This window comes from Bufo gargarizans, chromosome 1 (genome assembly GCF_014858855.1).
Source record: "Bufo gargarizans isolate SCDJY-AF-19 chromosome 1, ASM1485885v1, whole genome shotgun sequence".
NCBI lineage: Eukaryota > Metazoa > Chordata > Amphibia > Anura > Bufonidae > Bufo > Bufo gargarizans.
The window spans coordinates 638,780,662-638,800,258 of NC_058080.1; the positions used below are offsets into that span (position 1 = coordinate 638,780,662).

General features: G+C 42.2%; 1 protein-coding gene across 2 annotated transcripts in view; it reads right to left on the reverse strand.

Moving 5' to 3' along the window:
- Positions 1 to 19,597, reverse strand: part of SLF1 (SMC5-SMC6 complex localization factor 1) — a 101,812-nt gene that overhangs the window by 25,981 nt on the left and 56,234 nt on the right. For both annotated transcript variants that reach the window (XM_044276006.1, XM_044276004.1), the window contains 5 exons: positions 19,299 to 19,388; positions 18,671 to 18,721; positions 6,800 to 6,952; positions 4,699 to 4,865; positions 2,276 to 2,419 (listed from right to left, as the gene is read on the reverse strand). In XM_044276006.1, coding sequence (XP_044131941.1) covers positions 2,276 to 2,419; positions 4,699 to 4,865; positions 6,800 to 6,952; positions 18,671 to 18,721; positions 19,299 to 19,388 — 605 coding nt within the window. The remainder of the gene's footprint in view (positions 1 to 2,275; positions 2,420 to 4,698; positions 4,866 to 6,799; positions 6,953 to 18,670; positions 18,722 to 19,298; positions 19,389 to 19,597) is intronic.

The following is a 19,597-nucleotide window of genomic DNA, read 5'->3' on the forward strand; positions in this document are numbered from 1 at the left end:
GCAGAATGTGGTCTGGCATTATCTTGTTGAAAAATGCAGGGTCTTCCCTGAAAGAGATGACGTCTGGATGGGAGCATATGTTGTTCTAGAATATATTTTTCTGCATTGATGGTGCCTTTCCAGACATGCAAGCTGCCCATGCCACACGCACTCATGCAACCCCATACCATCAGAGATGCAGGCTTCTGAACTGAGCGTTGATAACAACTTGGGTTGTCCTTGTCCTCTTTGGTCCGGATGACATGGCGTCCCAGATTTCCAAAAAGAACTTTGAATCGTGACTTGTCTGACCACAGAACAGTCTTCCATTTTGCCACACATTTTAAATGATCCCTGGCCCAGTGAAAACGCCTGAGCTTGTGGATCTTGCTTAGAAATGGCTTCTTCTTTGCACTGTAGAGTTTCAGCTGGCAACGGCGGATGGCACGGTGGATTGTGTTCACTGACAATGGTTTCTGGAAGTATTCCTGAGCCCATTCTGTGATTTCCTTTACAGTAGCATTCCTGTTTGTGGTGCAGTGTCGTTTAAGGGCCCGGAGATCACAGGCATCCAGTATGGTTTTACAGCCTTGACCCTTATGCACAGAGATTGTTCCAGATTCTCTGAATCTTCGGATGATGTTATACACAGTTGATGATGATAGGTGCAAAGTCTTTGCAATTTTTCGCTGGGTAACACCTTTCTGATATTGCTCCACTATCTTTCTGCACAACATTGTGGGAATTGGTGATCCTCTACCCATCTTGGCTTCTGAGAGACACTGCCACTCTAAGAAGCTCTTTTTATACCCAATCATGTTGCCAATTGACCTAATTAGTGTTAATTGGTCTTCCAGCTCTTCGTTATGCTAAAATTTACTTTTTCCAGCCTCTTATTGCTACTTGTCCCAACTTTTTTGGGATTTGTTGACACCGTGAAAATTTGAATCAACGTATTTTTCCTTTAAAATGATACATTTACTCGGATTAAACGTTTGATCTGTCATCTACATTCTATTACAAATAAAATATGGACATTTGCCATCTCCACATCATTGCATTCAGTTTTTATTCACAATTTGTTTAGTCTCCCAACTTTTTTGGAATCCGGTTTGTATGTCTGTTTTGGGCGTAGAAAACGGTCTACATTTAGACTGGACCTGGATGCGCCAAAGTTATGTAGACGCCGGCGCCTCTACAACGGCAAGCTATAGGAGTTTTAAGACCGGCGTCTAAAGTGCTGGTCCTAATAAATGACCCCCTAAGTGTCTGATCAGCAGGGTTCCAATTGCTAGGGCCCCTGCATTCCCCCGTTTGAATGGAGCAGCAGACATGCACTTGGATAGTACAGACAGGCTACACATTTCCGCAATGTCAGACGGATCTGTCAAAGGCATCAAAATGGATTTGGTCCAGTTCGGAGAAGGCTCCGAACTGGTTAATTAGATAAACACCACAAGGGAGAGACTATTCCATAACTGTCAAAAACAAAGAGTCCCATTATGTCGACCCTGTCACCTATATTAATTCCGGCTAGTGACGGATCAGTGGAGAGGGGGACCTACCTTATCTGGTCCTCCTCCACAAGCTAACGAAGGAGAAGCAAATGGCATCGACCAGTACATCTGCTTTGGGACATCAATAGAGAACTTTCTGTAATTTTTTTTAAAGGGGTTGTACCACAAAAAAATATTCAACAATTTTCAAACCAGTACCTGGATCTGAATACTTTTGAGAATGCATGTAATAAAAAAGAGTTAAAGTGTTTTTTAATTAAACATATCTGTATAGCACCACCTGCTGTTTGCTCTTTATCTAATTTCTCTGTTCACCTAAATGAGGTGGACGGACATGGTCAGTCCCTCTCTCTTAACTGCCACCAGCTGCAGCAGAAAGGCCACAGCCCTGAGAAAGGATATGCCCCCTGGGAGCAATGATTGGGCAGATCTCTGGATCCATGTGAGCTGGTTCTAGCTTTGTTAGAAAGAGGTTGTCATGTTCTATATGATGTCTGATTTTCATTTTTTACATCAGTCAGGGGATAACCCCTTTAAAGAAAACATTTAATCTGGAAATTATAATTAAAAACAGAGGATTAAAAATATGTAGTGGAAGTAAAATACAAGAAAATTGACATTTTCAAATTTACTGAAGTGTACTAGTCGTTCATCCCTAATACTCATTTGATCAATATTCCTACCTGTGAAAATTAAAATGTTTCTTTAAAAAAACTATAAATTGCTTGAATAACAAAAAAGAACTGTAATAAAGTTACAAATCAGGATAATAAACTCACTTTTTACTTAGTGCTTTTGCTTCTTCTTGCATAACATTTGACAGAAATTTTAGTATTGTTGCAACAATTTTCCTCCTTTTATGACCATCAATTTGCATATCAGATGTTTCATGGCATAAGCAGAATCTGTCCTCCAGAAAACACCTACAAAGAAGAAGGGAAACCTCAATAAAACAGCAAATGTTTTCCATCTTCTGGATGTTCAGTCAACAAACACCAGACTTTTGCTTCACGCTGTACAGTCACCGGAGTATTTTTAGCAGATGCTTGTTGCACAGAACAACATTTTCTCATCTCTTCAAAAAGTAATTACAGAGACAATGTGGTCCACATTTACCACGCTGAACATGCCACTTTAGCGGCATCTCATTTGACACAATTTTATTCTTCAAATATACTGAAAATACACAAACTTTTTTTTCTACCGACGTTTCGAGTTTTTAAACTAAAATATGGGCATGACCAGCTTTTGTCTATCTTTTATAATTGTGAAATCCACAATTCTGATGAGAACAAAGTGGAAAAGATTAGACCAGGGATGCCCAACCTGTGGCCCTCCAGCTGTTGTAAAACTACAACTCCCACCATGCCCTGCTGTAGGCTGACAGCTGTCTGGGCATGCTGGGAGTTGTAGTTCTGAAATAGCTGGAGGGCCGCAGGTTGGGCATCCCTGGATTAGACTAACTTAGAATTGGTCTAAAGCTTCTTGTGGACAGATATTTGGCTCATGTGGACAAATTTATGGGGCAAGTGGACAAAACAAATAAGTGACATAAACTGGGTAGTCTAAATATGAGCCAGATTTATCATCTAGCATCAGCCACTATGATACCACCACTTGCAGAGTTGCTTAGGGAGATGAGGGGGGGTGCCTCACTACACATAATACTGCTCTACAATAGATGGTAACGATGTAATCCTGCCTACAATATGCCATCATGGATGAGCAGCCTGACAGGAAATATATGTAATATATACAAGTGCCAGAGCCTAGTGTGTAGTGAGACCCCGTTCCCTCACCACCTAGACAGCTCTGCAAGTGGAGGCAACCAGTCCTGCTCACATTTTAGGAAAGGTTGCTGGTGGGAATTTGAAATCATTCCTGGAGAACCCCTTTAAAGGAGTTTTCCAGGAGTTTACAATTGATGGCGTATCCTCAGGATAGGTCATCAATATCTGATCGTGGGGGTCCGACTTCGCCGATCAGCTGTTTAATGTGGTTGCTATGACCCATTTAATACTGCAAGAATAGTGCAAGCTGCAGTGCTTTTCTTCCCTTAAATGTGGGAAAACAGACAGACCCCATTTTAATTCTGTCAGTAGTCTTCGAGCAAAATTAAAGCTTCTCATCATTCTCTATTTATTTATCAAAACAAAGAGCAAATGAATATATAAACAATTGATCATCAGGAAAAAGGACCAGTGTAACTGGTCGAAAGGCAATTACATCGAGATTCACAAATATGACAGGAAGTAATTACTGGTATATGGGTCAGTAGACCTTACTTATCACGCATCATGAATCATACGATTTCTAAAACAGTCCAGTTTCCGAGATCTGAACAGACCAAAAAAGCAACAAAAAAAGACAAAGAATTACAAAAAAGGAGGTAGAGTCGGACATGATCACATCTCAATCCTAACTGATGTTGACATAGGACATGTTACTACTTGAAATACGTTAAAAAACTTCTATTTTAATACTTTCTCCGTACAGCATTAAAATATATTGGCTCCGTGGAGCCAAACTATGTTTCACCCAAAGTCGCGTGAGACTTCGGTGAATTAATTCGGTTTTAATTTCTTCATTTTTAAAAACATTTAAAATTAGGAGTTCAAAGGAAGGTGTCGCGCTGCCTCACTTGGCTGTGATTCAAAGGACTTGATCAGGATACGATAAGACGAGGTTCCACAGGAGGATAATCTCGGTCACAAAACCACCCCTCTGTAGATATAAAGGGGCAGGCACATAGTGAAGGTCCACCAATGTTTCCAATGCTAACAGCTTTTATTATACTCACAAAGGTATAAGATCAATAGGCAGAAAACAGAATAAAATCTCTGTGGTTATAACACTGCTCGACCCAGGTTTCGCCACACCAGCATCATCAGGAGCAGATCTTTAAAATTAGGAATCTTCGGTATCAAACCCGACTTTGGATTCCTAATTTTAAATGTTTTTAAAGATGCAGAATTGAATGCCGAATTAATTCACCGAAGTCTTGCGCGACTTCGGGTGAAAGGAAGTTTGGCTCCACAGAGCCAATACATTTTAACGCTGTACGGAGACAGCATTAAAATAGAAGTTTTTGAAGGAATCGCTGTCCCTGTGAAATTGGATCAGGTGTAAATATGTCAGACATGTCTTTTATATAAAATAGAATTGTTGAAATAAATGTCTTAAGAGTTCAAATGCGACTTACTTTATAAGAGTTTCGATGAAGGCCCATGTCCCCTTCTTGCAAACTGGACACTGAAGAGCATTAAGGTAGTACTGTACCATATGATTGGATTCCCATGGAGGACGATAACGCAAAATGTTGGAAAATATATCTAATAAATGACCAAAGTTGTTGATTTCTACATTCCCCTAAAAGCAAACAAAAGGCCAAAATAAAACAATACTACTAAATACCAGCGATCTGAATGCCACTGTATTTTACATAACATACTATTTTCTCATAATTTGCTTACAATAGCCAAATTGTGTGAAGTCTTAAAGGGGTTGTCTCACTTCAGTAAGTGGCATTTATTACGTAGAGGACGTTAATACAAGGCACTTACTAATGTATTGTTATTATCCATATTGCTTCCTTCACTGGCTGGATTAATTTTTCCATCACATTATTGTATTGTAAGGGTATTTTTAAGTGACTGATTGGTTCTCCCCTTTAATTCTGTTTAATACTCTGTGTAGTGGTTTATAAGTTTCCATTGTAATGAAGTGGGTTAGAGAGAGAAACCCATAGCATGATCGACAAAGTCTCCACCTCATTTGTATGCGATCATATGTGAATTCTTTGTGTTATCGTATATTTTATCACTTAGTAAATATATTTATTCACGTAGCCTGCGTAAGCCTATTCATTCTCAAATCTTTCTAATTCACTTTACGTTACAATCAGACACTGCTTGTTTCCATGGTTACACCCTGCAAACAATCGCTGGTGGTCATGCTTGCACACTATAGGAAAAAGCATCAGCCTCTCTGGTGGCCGGGACCATGGAAGCTCACATAGGCTAGTGCAAGCACGACCACCACTGATGGATTGCAGAGTGGTCTGTAACCATGGAATCGAGCAGTGTAAAATGTGATGGAAAAATAAATCAAGCCAGCAAAGGAAGCAACATGGACAATCACAGTATATTAGTAAGTGGCTTGTATTAACTTTCTCTACGTGATAAATGCCACTTACTGAAGTGAGACAACCCCTTTAATATCTGAACCGACGCCTAGCACCAGCCCCAATCACCTTTTTGAATGGGCAGCAGTGCTCATCTGAGCGTTGTGTCCTCTCCATAGTATACCAAGGACAGTGCCGTACAATGTGTAGTGGCTGTGATTGGTACTGCAGCTCAATTCTATTCACTTGAATGGGACGGAGCTGCACAGGGGCCACATGACCGACGGACGTGACGTTACTCGATGAGGAAGGGTCACAGCACTCACACAAGTGTTGCAGACCCTTCCAACAGCTGATCGGTGCCGAGAGTTGAACCTCTAAAAAGCTGACATTGGTGGCCTATCCTGAGACTAGCCGACATATTTTATTTCCGGGAAACCCCTTTGATAAAGAGCAAGCAATGCTTTAACCAAAACCACAATCTATGGGGGCCACCTGGTTCTGCCTTTATCTTCAGAGGTGGAGACTCTAAATTCTCTCACACTAAGGGCCTTGGAGGATAGGTTACACTATGAAGCAGCTAAACTGCTACTACTACCGTAGTTGACTCAGCGTAACCGGTGTCTCTCCGCATTCTGAGTAATCATAAGACATAAAGGGAGGCAGAATCAACCAAAGTAATCTATATGGATACCAGCCTGTTAGTCCCCAAAATGAAACAAAAGCACAAAACTAGAGAATTTTTGATGATGGTTGCAAGATGCTTTGGTTTAGCTTTAATAAAATGTTTACAGTATTGCTTTTCAAGCATTTATCTGAATTTTTAACTAATGTTCATTAGTGTTTAATTGTCCTAATGCATATAAAGTGAAAAATTAATCAATTTTGCAATAGGGGTTAATTATAATTTTTAAACATTTTGCTACTACAGCTCCTATGCAGACACTGAGTCTCCATGGTAACAGACAACAAACAAACTCTGCAGTCTGATCTTGTAGTCATATTCCCTTCTCTCTGTCCGCTAACCTGTGGGCGCTTCTACGTTCTACCTCTCATGCAGTCTACGCACAGGCTGAGAAAGTTAGATGGTAATATTATCCATTTCTGAGCACACAGGCTCTAAGAAACATATGATATGAATGCTTTAACAATGTATGCAAAATCAAAAAAAACATTTTACCTGCATGAAGTGCTTGAGCAGCAGCTCAAAAAAACGTTGAGGAAAGACCAAAGGAATTAGGTGTCCAATCTCCCCAAATGCTTCTGTAAAGAACTGTCCTTCAATAAGTTCTTCAATTCTGTTCAGACTTGTTCGACCAATTTCAACTTTCAGCTAAAAGCATCAAAGTATTTGGTAAATAACTTTTACTGTGTATCAGTGGAGGAGGCATGGTGGTCTAGGACAGTGAAGGGGCATGACCCTTTTACTATCCTAGACCATCAGGTATAGTCACATTAGGCCTCGTTCTCAGAGCAGTATTTGCAGTCAGAAATTGGCAATTCTCAACAAAGGATGTGCTGCCACTCAAGTGGCCATGGTTTATAGGCATAAGCGCACCAAGAAAGGACATGTCTTTTCTTGGCACTGTTGTGGCTGTAAACCTCAACCTCCCATTGAGGTGGATTCTAAACAGCTGTAGACAGCTTATTGGCACGGAATCTGCTTCAAGTTTCTGCTGTCAAAGGATGCTATATGAGCATACCCTAATACCTTTTGCCCTTAGATCACCGCTAGTTGCTGTCATTAAACCCTTCACTGTCCTAGACCACCACGAATACAGACACAAGTTCATTTATTACTTAGACCACCAGTGATGCAGACAATAACGAGCACTATTTTGATCTGGATGATATTGAAAGGGGTTGTGCAGTGTCCCAATATTGACTTATCCTCAATACCAGATCGGTGGGAGTCCAACTCCCAACATCCCTGCTGATCATCCATGGTATTTGATCTAGCGCTGCATCCTCTTAAATGTCTGTCTACATTGTAGCGACAGTGCATTGTAATTACAGCTTTTCGTCCCATTTAAGTGAAAGAGAGAGAAATGAGTAAATACTCTGCACTGCTAGTACAATGGAGATGGCGTGCAAGTAAACACTGATAAGGACGCAGTGTTCACCCAAGCAACATGGCCTCTTCAGACAGCTGATCGCAGGTTTCTGGCCCTGTGAATATCCAGAGTGGATTGCTGCTCTGTGCCGGATTATCAGATATTATGGATTATAGGATGCCGTTGAATTGAATGACTCTTAAAGGGAACCTGTCACCAGGATTTTGTGTCTAGAGCTGAGGACATGGGTTGCTAGATGGCTGCTAGCACATTCACAATACCCAGTCCCCATAGCTCTGTGTGCTTTTATTGTGTAAAAAAAAAACGATTTGATACATATGCAAATTAACCTGAGATGAGTCCTGTCCCTGACTCATCTCACATACAGGACTCATCTCAGGTTAATTTGCATATGTATCAAATCGGGTTTTTTTACACAATAAAAGCACACACAGCTATGGGGACTGGATATTGCGGATGTACTAGCGGCCATCTAGCAACCCATGTCCTCAGCTCTATACACAAAATCCAGGTGACAGGTTCCCTTTAATTTTGAGCAATAAAAGTGTGAATATCTAATTTGTATTATTATTATTATAGCGTTATTTATTCCATGGTGCTGTGCATATGAAAAAGTGTGCACATACCGTATTTATCGGCGTATAACACGCACTTTTTCCCCCTGAAAATAGGGGGCAAATGATGTATGCGTGTTATACGCCGATATAATGTTAAGAAGCCATGTTTTTACATACCGAATGTATAACATTAAGACGGCGCAGCGCCTGCCGCAGCTCCCTCCTCATGCGCCGCCTGTCCCAGCTCCCTCTGTCATGCGGCGCCTGCCCCAGCTCACTCTGTCATGCGCCGCTTGCCTGTTCATTCATAAAGTGAGATAAGCAGGCAGGCGGCGCATAAGGAGGGAGCTGGGGCAGGCGGCGCATGAGGAGGGAGCTGGGGCAGGCGGCGCATGAGGAGGGAGCTGGGGCAGGCAGCGCATCAGGAGGGAGCTGAGACAGGCGGCGCATGACCGAGGGAGATGCAGGTCTGCGCCGTCTTAATGTTATACCTCCGGTACTACAGTAAGTACCGTACAATTAGATATAGAGTCAGATTGAATGTTTAACAGTTGCGGGGCCCGGTGTATTAGAGTAGAGTCACTGCACCGGGCCCCGCCATGAGTGTTCCCGCCTCCTCTCTCCACACTTATCCATCTGATGGGGGATCTGTAGATGACACTTATGGGGATCTGTGGATGACACTTATGGGGATCTGTGGATGACATAAGTGTCATCCACAGAGCCCCATAAGTGTCATCCTTTTACATTATTTACCTTATAAGTGGTATTAATATTAATAAAAAAAAAGTTCTGAGCTACCCTTTTTTTCCTGAAATTTCCCTCTTAATATGAAGGTGCGTGTTATACGCCTGTGCGTGTTATACGCCGATAAATACGGTAAATAAAGCAAAACAAGTACAAGAAGTTTGAACAAGACAAGTTACAAACTGGCACAGAAGGAGAAAAGACCCTGCCCGCACAGGTTTAGAAGCTATGTAGATTGGGTTATAGTAGGTGAGGGAAGAACATCTAATAAGAATGGGCTCCCAACAAATGTTCTTACCAAAATATTATACAAATAACTATGTAAAAGGAAAAGTCTATAGAGGGTGATCATATAATAGTAAAACCCATGTGCTTTAACACTTTGCACAAAGGTTAGTCAAAAGCAGAGTTCGGTGCAAAACTTAGCCTATCTAGGAATGCTCTCTGCCAGCTTCAGGGAACTTGCACTACTGGTACTGCTGTCAGCGTTATCTTCCAGCTTTTAATTCCTTAGAATAAAGTCAGTGACCATTGCTTGGATATATGCAGACTACATAAGTGGCTAGCCTTATATAGAGAGCCTATATAGAGGCAATTATTGTGATCAGTCCATTACTATTGAATTGGAATCTGAAGATACCCTCTGTTTTGAAGACCTGAGCTGCATATTGGGTAATGGAACTTTCTACGGGTCTTGCACCATGGTCATAAGAAGCTGGGCAAAGGAAGTTATATAGCAGAATTTATGGTAAAAAATGAGCCCCAGTGACAATATGTCTGATTCAGTACTCTCATCTCATGAACAAATACAGCACCTTCTCACTATATGTGTCAGATGTGCCCTTAGAATACTCTATCTAGAAATACGTGCCCTTACGCTCTGCCAAGTCTTTAGTACATGACTGCTTATAGCGTGAGAAAGAAATATATTTTCAAAGTGTTGGAGTTTTCCACTCTCCACATGTCATACCTGAGAAGCTATATACAATACATGCACCTGCTATCCACCATATACACACACCTATATAGAAAGCTGTAGGGAGCCACTACATACCTAGACACTGCTAAGAAACTGCTGTGAGGGTGTCATTATGCTGACCATTTAGGGCCACATCATGGTTAAAGGAGTGATAGAAAAGGACCATGGACATTCAGTTGCAAACATATTTGAAAAACGTATGCGTATCTATAAGGGCCAGGCCGAGCAGTCTGGCTGCACTTGGCAGACCATGCCCATCCGCTTCAGTCAGTGGGCACATGAAAAATCAGAGGGCGTGGCCTACATCATGTGGCAGACCTCAGTGCAACCGGACTGTTTAACCATGCGGCACGCCCTTGGTGCTCCGAACATTTGCCTATGTGTTCAAAATTAAACTACTTTTTATGCTAAATGAAGCAACGGTTTACCATAAAAAAAGTTGACAATTTAAAGAGGACCTTTCACCAGTTTGTACTTTAGAAAAGTGTTACCTCACACTGTAGCCCATGTTCAGTAGATGTGATATCGCAAATTTTTTTCTTGATCCGCTCCTCCGTTGCACCGATGTGCCCCTTGTTCTGTTTAGGCGTGCTATATGCTAATTAATAGCATCGGAACACCGAGGAGGAGACATCAGCTTTTCTCCGTGGGCGTTTCTTCTATCTGGCTGTAGCGCTGTCCAATCACAGCGGAGTGCGTCACAGCAAGGGAGAAGGCGAGTTGTTTTTTCTCAATAGCTGTGACGCACTCCGCTGTGATTGGACAGCGCCACAGCCAGATAGAAGAAACGCTCACGGAGTAAAGCTGATGTCTCCTCCCCGGTATTCCGATGCTATTAATTAGCATACAGCGCGCCTAAACAGAATGAGGGGCACATCGGTGCAACGGAGGAGCGGATCAAGAAAAAAATGTGCGATATCACATCTACAAAACATGGGCTACAGTGTGAGGTATCGCTTTTCTAAAGTACAAACTGGTGAAAGGTCCTCTTTAAAGGCTATGTACACCTGGGCAGCATTTTTTTAATTATTGCATTGTACTTATTTTGAGCTAAATATCATTTTTTTAATTGGTCTTTATTAAAAATATGGAATTCTTTTTTGTGTCCAGAGCTGAGATGCTGTAGTAGCGGCCTGTGGATTTTCTGTCTTTTCCGTCACCTGGGGAGCAGATGGGCTCCTTATCTCTGCTGTCTGACCTTATAACTCAATCCTTATCTTACTGATAAGAATGTGGCTTAAAGGGAACCTGTCATGTGGATATTTGATTATAATCTAACTAATTATATACGATCATTAACTACTAAAAAGTACCTTAGATGTATTTACTTACTGGTGTGACAGATGGTTACCTCATAATATACACACAAAGATGTCACATGCCGCATGCTAATGAGCTGATTTGAGTCCAGCGTGATGTCATTGAGTCCAGCGTTTATTTAATTAACAACTATAGCCACTCTCCTGCCCACCTGCTGCTGATTCATATGGGAAAAAAACTGTCAATCAGCAGCAGGTAGGCGGGGAGAGTCAGGAGCTCATGAATATTCAGGACTCATCATTATGAGCTGGAGCTTTTCAATACAAGATGTTGGCAGATTGACTGGGTCAGTTAAAGAAAGTGACCCAGCATTTTGCTAAGAGAATCAGTCACTTATTTATGTTGGCCTTAGTTAGGAAACCATAAAACTGGTGACAGGTTCCCTTTAAATAAGTGTTTATGAAATAAGTGTTTATGACCTCTCAGTAGTTTAGAGAGAAGGGTTATTAGATGACCAGCACAAAGTGAAAGTACCAGTCACACAATTAGAAAAACAGTTAACCCTTTGTGACAGAATGGCTCACTTTTTTTTTAATAAAGGCTAGTTGAAAATATGATTTTAGCCAAAAATGAGTAAAATGCAATCATAAACAAAAATTGCCTCCAAAGGTATACACAGCCTTTAAGTGTCTCTGCTACCACTACCTGATGCAATGCTTAATATGCAAAAACAAGGTGACAGACTCTCTTTAAATGCAGATAAAAGGTCTATCTGAAGACTACAGACCCGTTATTTTACATTATGTTTTTTTTTATTTTTTATATTTTACTTAAGTTATAGGCCTAATTAGGCTGCACTGCTGAAAGAGGCTGACAACACTGAACCTGAAATCAGACAGGGTCATGAAACCAATCGAATCTTGTAGGAAAGCTTAGGGCTCATAACTTCTAAATGATCATATCTCCGCAGAGAAAATATTTTAAACAGGAAACCACTCAAAATCAATTTCCAAAGAACCTTTACTGTGGGGGTAAAGCATGTATAGTCTGGCCATTATTTCCTGACTCTTTTCTCAGCCATTATGCCACAGTTTTTCATATTGCTGTCCCTAGTGCAAAACTGAGAGTACTCTCTGCAGCTGTGTAGATAGGACTTCCTTACTGACATTCGATGTCGAAGAAGCCTCCCTAATACTCTAGATAAAGTGCTTGAAAACAATAAATCCAACATGCTCATTAAAGGGATATTCACATATTAGGCTACTTTCACACTAGCGTTCGATCGAATCCGTTCTGAACGGATCCGATCATAATAATGCAGACGGAGGCTCCGTTCAGAACGGATCCGTCTGCATTATTTTTAGCATATAACAGCTAAGTGTGAAAATAGCCTCGTACGGATCCGTCCAGACTTTCAATGTAAAGTCAATGGGGGACGGATCCGCCTGAAGATTGAGCCATATTGTGGCATCTTCAAACGGATCCGTCCCCATTGACTTACATTGTAAGTCTGGACGGATCCGCACGGATCCGCACGCCTCCGCACGGCCAGGCGGACACCCGAACGCTGCAAGCAGCGTTCAGCTGTCCGCCTGTCCGTGCGGAGGCGAGCGGAGCGGAGGCTGAACGCCGCCAGACTGATGCAGTCTGTGCGGATCCGCTCCATTCAGACTGCATCAGGGCTGGACGGCTGCGTTCGGGTCCGCTCGTGAGCTCCTTCAAACGGAGCTCACGAGCGGACCGACGAACGCTAGTGTGAAAGTAGCCTTAGACAATTGTTGCATATCCATAAGATACACCACAAATGACTTAAATGTAGGAGTCACAACTCGCCAAGACCTCGCCAAGACCTTCATTCACTGTTTCAAAGCAGCAATCTGTGGCCAGTCTTTCCAATGATATCCATGAAGCTTGTACAATTCTCTGCACTGTGGTCTAAAGGAGTTACGGAAAGAGTCGAGCGCTGCTTGCTCAGCTATTACAACAGCTCCTATAGAACTCAATGGAGAGAACCACAAGCACGCTTGGCCACCTCTCAATTGATATTTTTAGGACTTAATCCACTTATCAGGCATTTTGTGCCATATCCTGGTGACATACCATAAATGCTATATATGGGAATACCCCTTTAAGAACTTCTTGCATGCATTTATTTACCCCTCCCCCCATAAAAATCTCATTTGCACCTGATTTACAGAGCTGCAGTCAGTTGATTACATAAACACACAATCCAATAAATTCCATACATAAGGTAATAAACTCTCCTGAAAGCAGTCTTGTATATGTGTTCATAAGAACATCTGTTATCAGCCCTCAAAGGAAGTCAGAGGAAATAATCAATGTGTCTTATAGCTCCACTGGTTCCCATGAAATCCTGTTACTTACAGCTCATGTATACTATGCATCAATTTAAGGGTAGCAGCCTATTTGGGACTGATTCCTTTGATATTTAGTTTTTGTTCCCAGAAACCCTTTGATGTTCTTGTGAGGTGTTTATGAGCTCCTGGCAGAATCTCCAAAGTAAGGAGTATTAATCTTTTGTTTTGCTGATTTACATATTGAGTATGCGGGCAGGCAGCTTTCCATTAGATATTCTATTATCTTGTGCATTGTTTTATGTTGCTGAACATGTCATTTCATATTAGGAGGATGAGGGTGACTGGCAGTGTCAGACTAATGCATATCACAGATCTGGGATCGATCTGTTACTTAACTATCATGTAAAATGTAACAAATAATAATAATAAAAGATTGCACCATGGCATAGAGTGCTCAGACGTTTGGATAGGGGTACGGTGTTAGGCTGGGTTCACTACAGTGTTTTAGCTCTCCTCTGCGCTTTCCATCAGGGGTATATGTTTGAATACCCGAAAACTGTATTGTATACTGCAATGGATCTATTCACTTTAAAGGGAATCTGTCAGCACAATTCTGGAGTAATTCTGCAGTAATGCTTGAGCGGTACTACACATAAGGAGTCCAGAACGCCATTTTTTATTTTCCTACTGCCCCCTGTTCTCCAACTGTCAGCACTGAAAGCTGCACTCTCAGGACTGCTGTGCTAGCATAACATAGAGGACTCCTGTGCGCATGCACAGCAGTCCTGACAATGTATTTCAGCACAGCTTGAAACACTTAACAGTGGAGGAACATAGTAGTAGTAAAATAATAAATGCCATCTAGACTCCTTATCTGCAGCACTACTCAGGTATTACAGCAGATAGTGGGGAAAATAAGTATTTGATATACTGGCAATTTTCCCACCTACAAAAAATGGAGAGGTCTGTAATTTTTTATCATAGATACCCTTCAACTGTCAGAGACAGAATCTAAAAAAAAATCCAGAAACCACACTGTATAATTTTTTAATAATTATTAGCATTTTATTGCATTAAATAAGTATTTGATACAATAGAAACACAGAACTTAATATTTGCTACAGAAACCTTTGTTTGCAATTACAGAGGTCAGACGTTTCCTGTAGTTCTTGACCAAGTTTGCCCACGCTGCCGCAGGGATTTTGGCCCACTCCTCCATACAGATTTTCTCCAGATCTTTCAGGTTTCGGGGCTGTCGCTGGGCTACATTGAATTTCATCTCCCTCCAAAGATTTTCAATTCGGTTCATTTCTGGAGACTGGCTAGGCCACTCCAGGACCTGGAAATGCTTCTTAGGGAGCCACTCCTTAGTTGCTCTGGCTGTGTGTTTCGGGTCATTGTCATACTGGAAGACCCAGCCACGACAATCTTCAATGCTCTTACTGGAGGAAGGAGGTTATTGGCTAAAATATTGCAATACACGGCCCCACCCATCCTCCCTTCAATACGGTGCAGTTATCCTGTCACCTTTGCAGAAAAGCACCCCCAAAGTATGCTTCACGGTTGAGACGGTGTTATTGGGGTTGTACTCATCCTTCTTCTTCCTCCAAACACGGCAAGTGAAGTTGATACCAAAAAGTTATATTTTGGTCTCATCTGACCACATGACCTTCTCCCATGCCTCCTCTGGATCATCCATCCAGATGGTCATTGGCAAACTGCAAATGGGCCTGGACATGTGCTGGCGTGAGTAGGGGGATCTTGTTTACCCTGCAGGATTTTAATCCATTACGGCATAGTGTGTTACTAACGGTATTCTTTGAGACTGTGGTCCCTGTTCAGGTCATTGACCAGGTCCACCGATGTAGTTCTGGGCTGATTCCTGACCTTTCTCAGAATCATCCTTACCCCATGAGGCGAGATCTTGCATGGAGCCCCAGACCAAGGAAGATTGACAGTCATCTTGTGTTTCTTCCATTTTCTAATAATTGCGCCAACAGTTGTTGCCTTCTCCTGTAGCCCATCCCAGCCTTGAGCAGGTCTACAATTTTGTCCCTGGTGTCCTTAGACAGCTCTTTCGTCTTGGTGGAGAGGTTAGAGTGTGATTGATTGAGTGTGTGGACAGGTGTCTTATACAGGTAACAAGTTCAAACAGGTGCAATTGATACAGGTAATGAGCGCAGAGTAGGAGGGCTTCTTAAATAACAACTAAGGCTACTTTCACACTTGTGGTAGCCTTTTCTGGTAAGCTGTTCCGATAGGGGAACAGCCTGCCAGATCCGTGCTACCGCAAGTCCACCGTGCCACCGGAAGTCCGCTCTGGCCCCATTCACTATAGCGCGCTGCAGATTTTATCTGGCCGCCTCTCGGCATGTATAGTGAATGGGGACAGAGCGGAGTTCCGGCTGCACAGTGGACTTACGGTAGCACGGATCTGGAAGGCTGTTCCCCCACCGGAACAGCTTGCCGGAAAAGGCTACTGCAAGTGTGAATGTAGCCTAACAAGTCTGTTAGAGCCAGAATGCTTCCTGTTTGGAGGGGGGAGGGGGTGTATAAAATACCATATTTTTCACCCTATAAAACGCACCGGCCTAGAAGACGCACCTAGGTTTTAGAGGCGGATAATAATAAAAAAATATTTTCCATTACACCTCAGGTCAGAACAGCAATCAGACCCCCAATGTTAATCAGACCTCAGCTCACAGCCCCAATCAGACCCTCAATGTTAATCAGACCTCAGATCAGGCCCCCAATGCCTCAGATCAGCCCCCCATGTCAGCCATAGCCCCCCATGTCAGCCATAATGCCCCCATGTCAGCCATCATATACTCATGTCAGCCATCAGCCCCCCATGCAAGCCATCAGCCCCCCATTGTCAGCCATCATGCCCCCCATTGTCAGCCATCATGCCCCCCCCATTGTCAGCCATCATGCCCCCCCATGTCAGACATCAGCGCAAATAAAATAAAAAAAAATAACTTACCTCTCCTGCTCCTGGACACCGCCGCTCCTCACCACCAGCGCTCTCTCTCTTCTTCCTGGTTTTCGGCTGTCATCTGTGAAGGCTGCGCACAGTGAGGTCACATGGTGCGCTGTCCTGCACAGCAGACAGCCGAGCGGAGGGCCATGAAGAGGCGAGTACAGATCCTTCACCGCTTCCCGGTCCTCCGGTACTAATGAAGCGCTTCCAAAATGGAAGTGTTTCATTAGTATTCGCCCCAAAAGACGCATTTCTTTGGGGGGAAAAAACTGTGTCTCATGGGGCGAAAAATACGGTACTTATTTCATGCAATAAAATGCTAATTAATTATTTAAAAATCATACAATGTGATTTTCTAGATTTTTATTTTTAGATTCTGTCTCTCACAGTTGAAGTGTACCTACGATAAAAATTACAGACCTCTCCATTCTTTGTAGGTGGGAAAACTTATTTTCACCACTGTAATAGTCCAAGTTTGTGGCGATAGATTCCCTTTGACGAGGCAAACTGAGTCCAAAGGATTAATCGTTGACCTGCTTACCGTTTTTTTCTGGGGTTTTTTATGCTTGGCCAAAGAGTAGTGAACACAAAAAAAAAAAACTAAAAACCTGTATTTTGGAGTGAAAGATCCACCATGGATTTAGCATAGATCCACAGCAAAATCCAGGGTAAATCCGCGGCACAGGTTAAGTGAGTTACATTTGGATTTTGCCATGAATATCACCCTTTGCACTGCAGAAATCCGCAGCATAAACTGGCCTGCTGCAGATTGCAATTGCATGCTGCAGATCAATTTACACTGGATTTTTCCAACAGCGTGTGGATAGGATTTGGTAAAATATTATCCACTTCACTAGTATGGTAACATGCTGCAGATTTGCCATGCGGCAACCCAAAATGACAAGTCCAAAATGCTAAATCCACAGCACACCCATCCCATATAGATGTAAACTTACAGATGACTTTTTGAAATCTTGAAATAAAATAAAAATACATAATCTTTCAACAGGATGCAAAAACATAATGATAGCATGATAGAACAGGAGACCACAGCAAGTAAACTAGGTGTTGTTGTGCTTTTTGAAGGTATATTGAGATCACTCAAATAGATTTCTCTACTTCTCTCTTGTATTTAATAAGAAAAGTCACTGGAAAAACACATCTTGCATTGCAGTTTGGCCAGCTACCAAATAATCCAGGATGCTACCACTATTTGGATTCATCCCAATCAGTCGATATCCGCAGGGAGCTGCAATTTATATACAGTGCAAATCCTTAACAAAAGTGTATGTATTAAGAAGTGGGACCAGCACCTATCAGACAATGGGGGCATATCCTAACAATATGCCCCCACTGTCTGAGATGGCAAAACCCCTTTAAAGGGGTTGTCTCACCTCGGTCTTTCCTGGCTTCCACATGCCTCTCAGGTCCTTGATTCCTAGCCTGCTGGGGCAGTGCTGATAGGTTTGAATGAAGCCACCGACGAGCAGGGCAGAGATAATGCAATCCCACCCCCTGTCTGTGCGTGCACGCCCCCGTGTTATAGATACTACAAGCTGCGGGAGAATGTGACAGAGCACAGGCGAGGCTGGGGGTCACTGCGCATGCGCATGAATATGTACGCACTCGCTCCTGCAAATCCAGGCCACCAAAGCAGCCGGCCAAAGCTCTTTCCATGCGCATGCGCGGCCACCGCTGATAGCATTATAGTGCTGGCCAATTTGGGGGTCTTAGCTGGGGAAAAAGAGTTCACAAAGGAAAAATGGAAAACAGAAGTAAATGGCAAAATCAATCATCACGCTGCAAGGAACAGAATGACTATTGGTTAATGAGGTGAGTCAACCCCTTTAAAATGTTACATACTTTTTCAACACCTTCAGGTAATCGAGAATGTCTAAAGTAATTTTACTTGATCTATCTTCCTTGTTGCGCTGCACAGAAAAGTGAATGTCTACTGAAGTAATCTGGCATCTGATTTCAGCATAGTACAATTCTCCAGTGCCGAAGGGGACGACGGTCAGAAGTGCATACCACCCTCTAACAACCTTCATAAAAAATGATGTGCACACATGGGTCCAGATATGTTATATTTAAAAAAATATATACAATGTATCTCGTCCTGTCCTCAATCTTACCTTACGTTTTTCAGAATGTCCGTTATCCACTGTACATCTGTGATGACATGCCTGGAAGAAGAAATGCTGCTGATGAATTCTTCTCCCCACTGGAAATGTAGTAATTAATTTTCAACTTGATTCATACCCAAAAAAAAAAATAGTTCCCCAAAAAAAAAAATTATCCCCGCTAACAAGGATGTACAGAACCTTTACAATTTATTCCTGACGCACACCATTGGGAGCACGGGCACAAAGAAGAGTTCATCGGTACCTACCTAAGCATCATCATCAGAGTGTGCCCGACAGTCCTGTAAGGCTCTGTCCAAATTATCTTATCCTTTGTTTTCAATTGAGCCATGACAGATGTCACAGGTTTCCACCCACTGTTTTTACAGCAAGGAAAGTGCTGCACAATGCACTATTCTTGCTATAAAAAAATAAATAAATAAAAGGGACAAAAGGTGGAGTTGAAGAAGTGTGACCCTGTTGACCGCAAAGCATAGGACCTTCTAGGGTTTTTCTGTACGCTACCAAACGCCATCATATAACTACAGTGACAACCTATATACAATCACATTTGTCAGAATTTAATTTATCACTTTGAAAGCATATGAAGGAGGAATAATTTCATTCTAAAATAACCAACCTGTGCCGCACAAATACGTTTCCATATAGAACTCTTCAATTCTGCAACCTGCTCCTCAGTCATATCTACTGGTGTATCAGGTATTGGGTCCTGCAAAACATTGCAAAGAACGAATTGGAAATTCAAAAGGAATGAATACCTATGTACAGTCTTTATCCAACATCTGATCTGGCAGACTTGTGCACTACTGTAGACCGGGCACTTTGCCATGATAAATAACCAACCCAATTCAAACACAACCCCTGGGTGGCTGCATATAGACACATACAGGGCAGACACCTTGAAACACAATAGGGGAG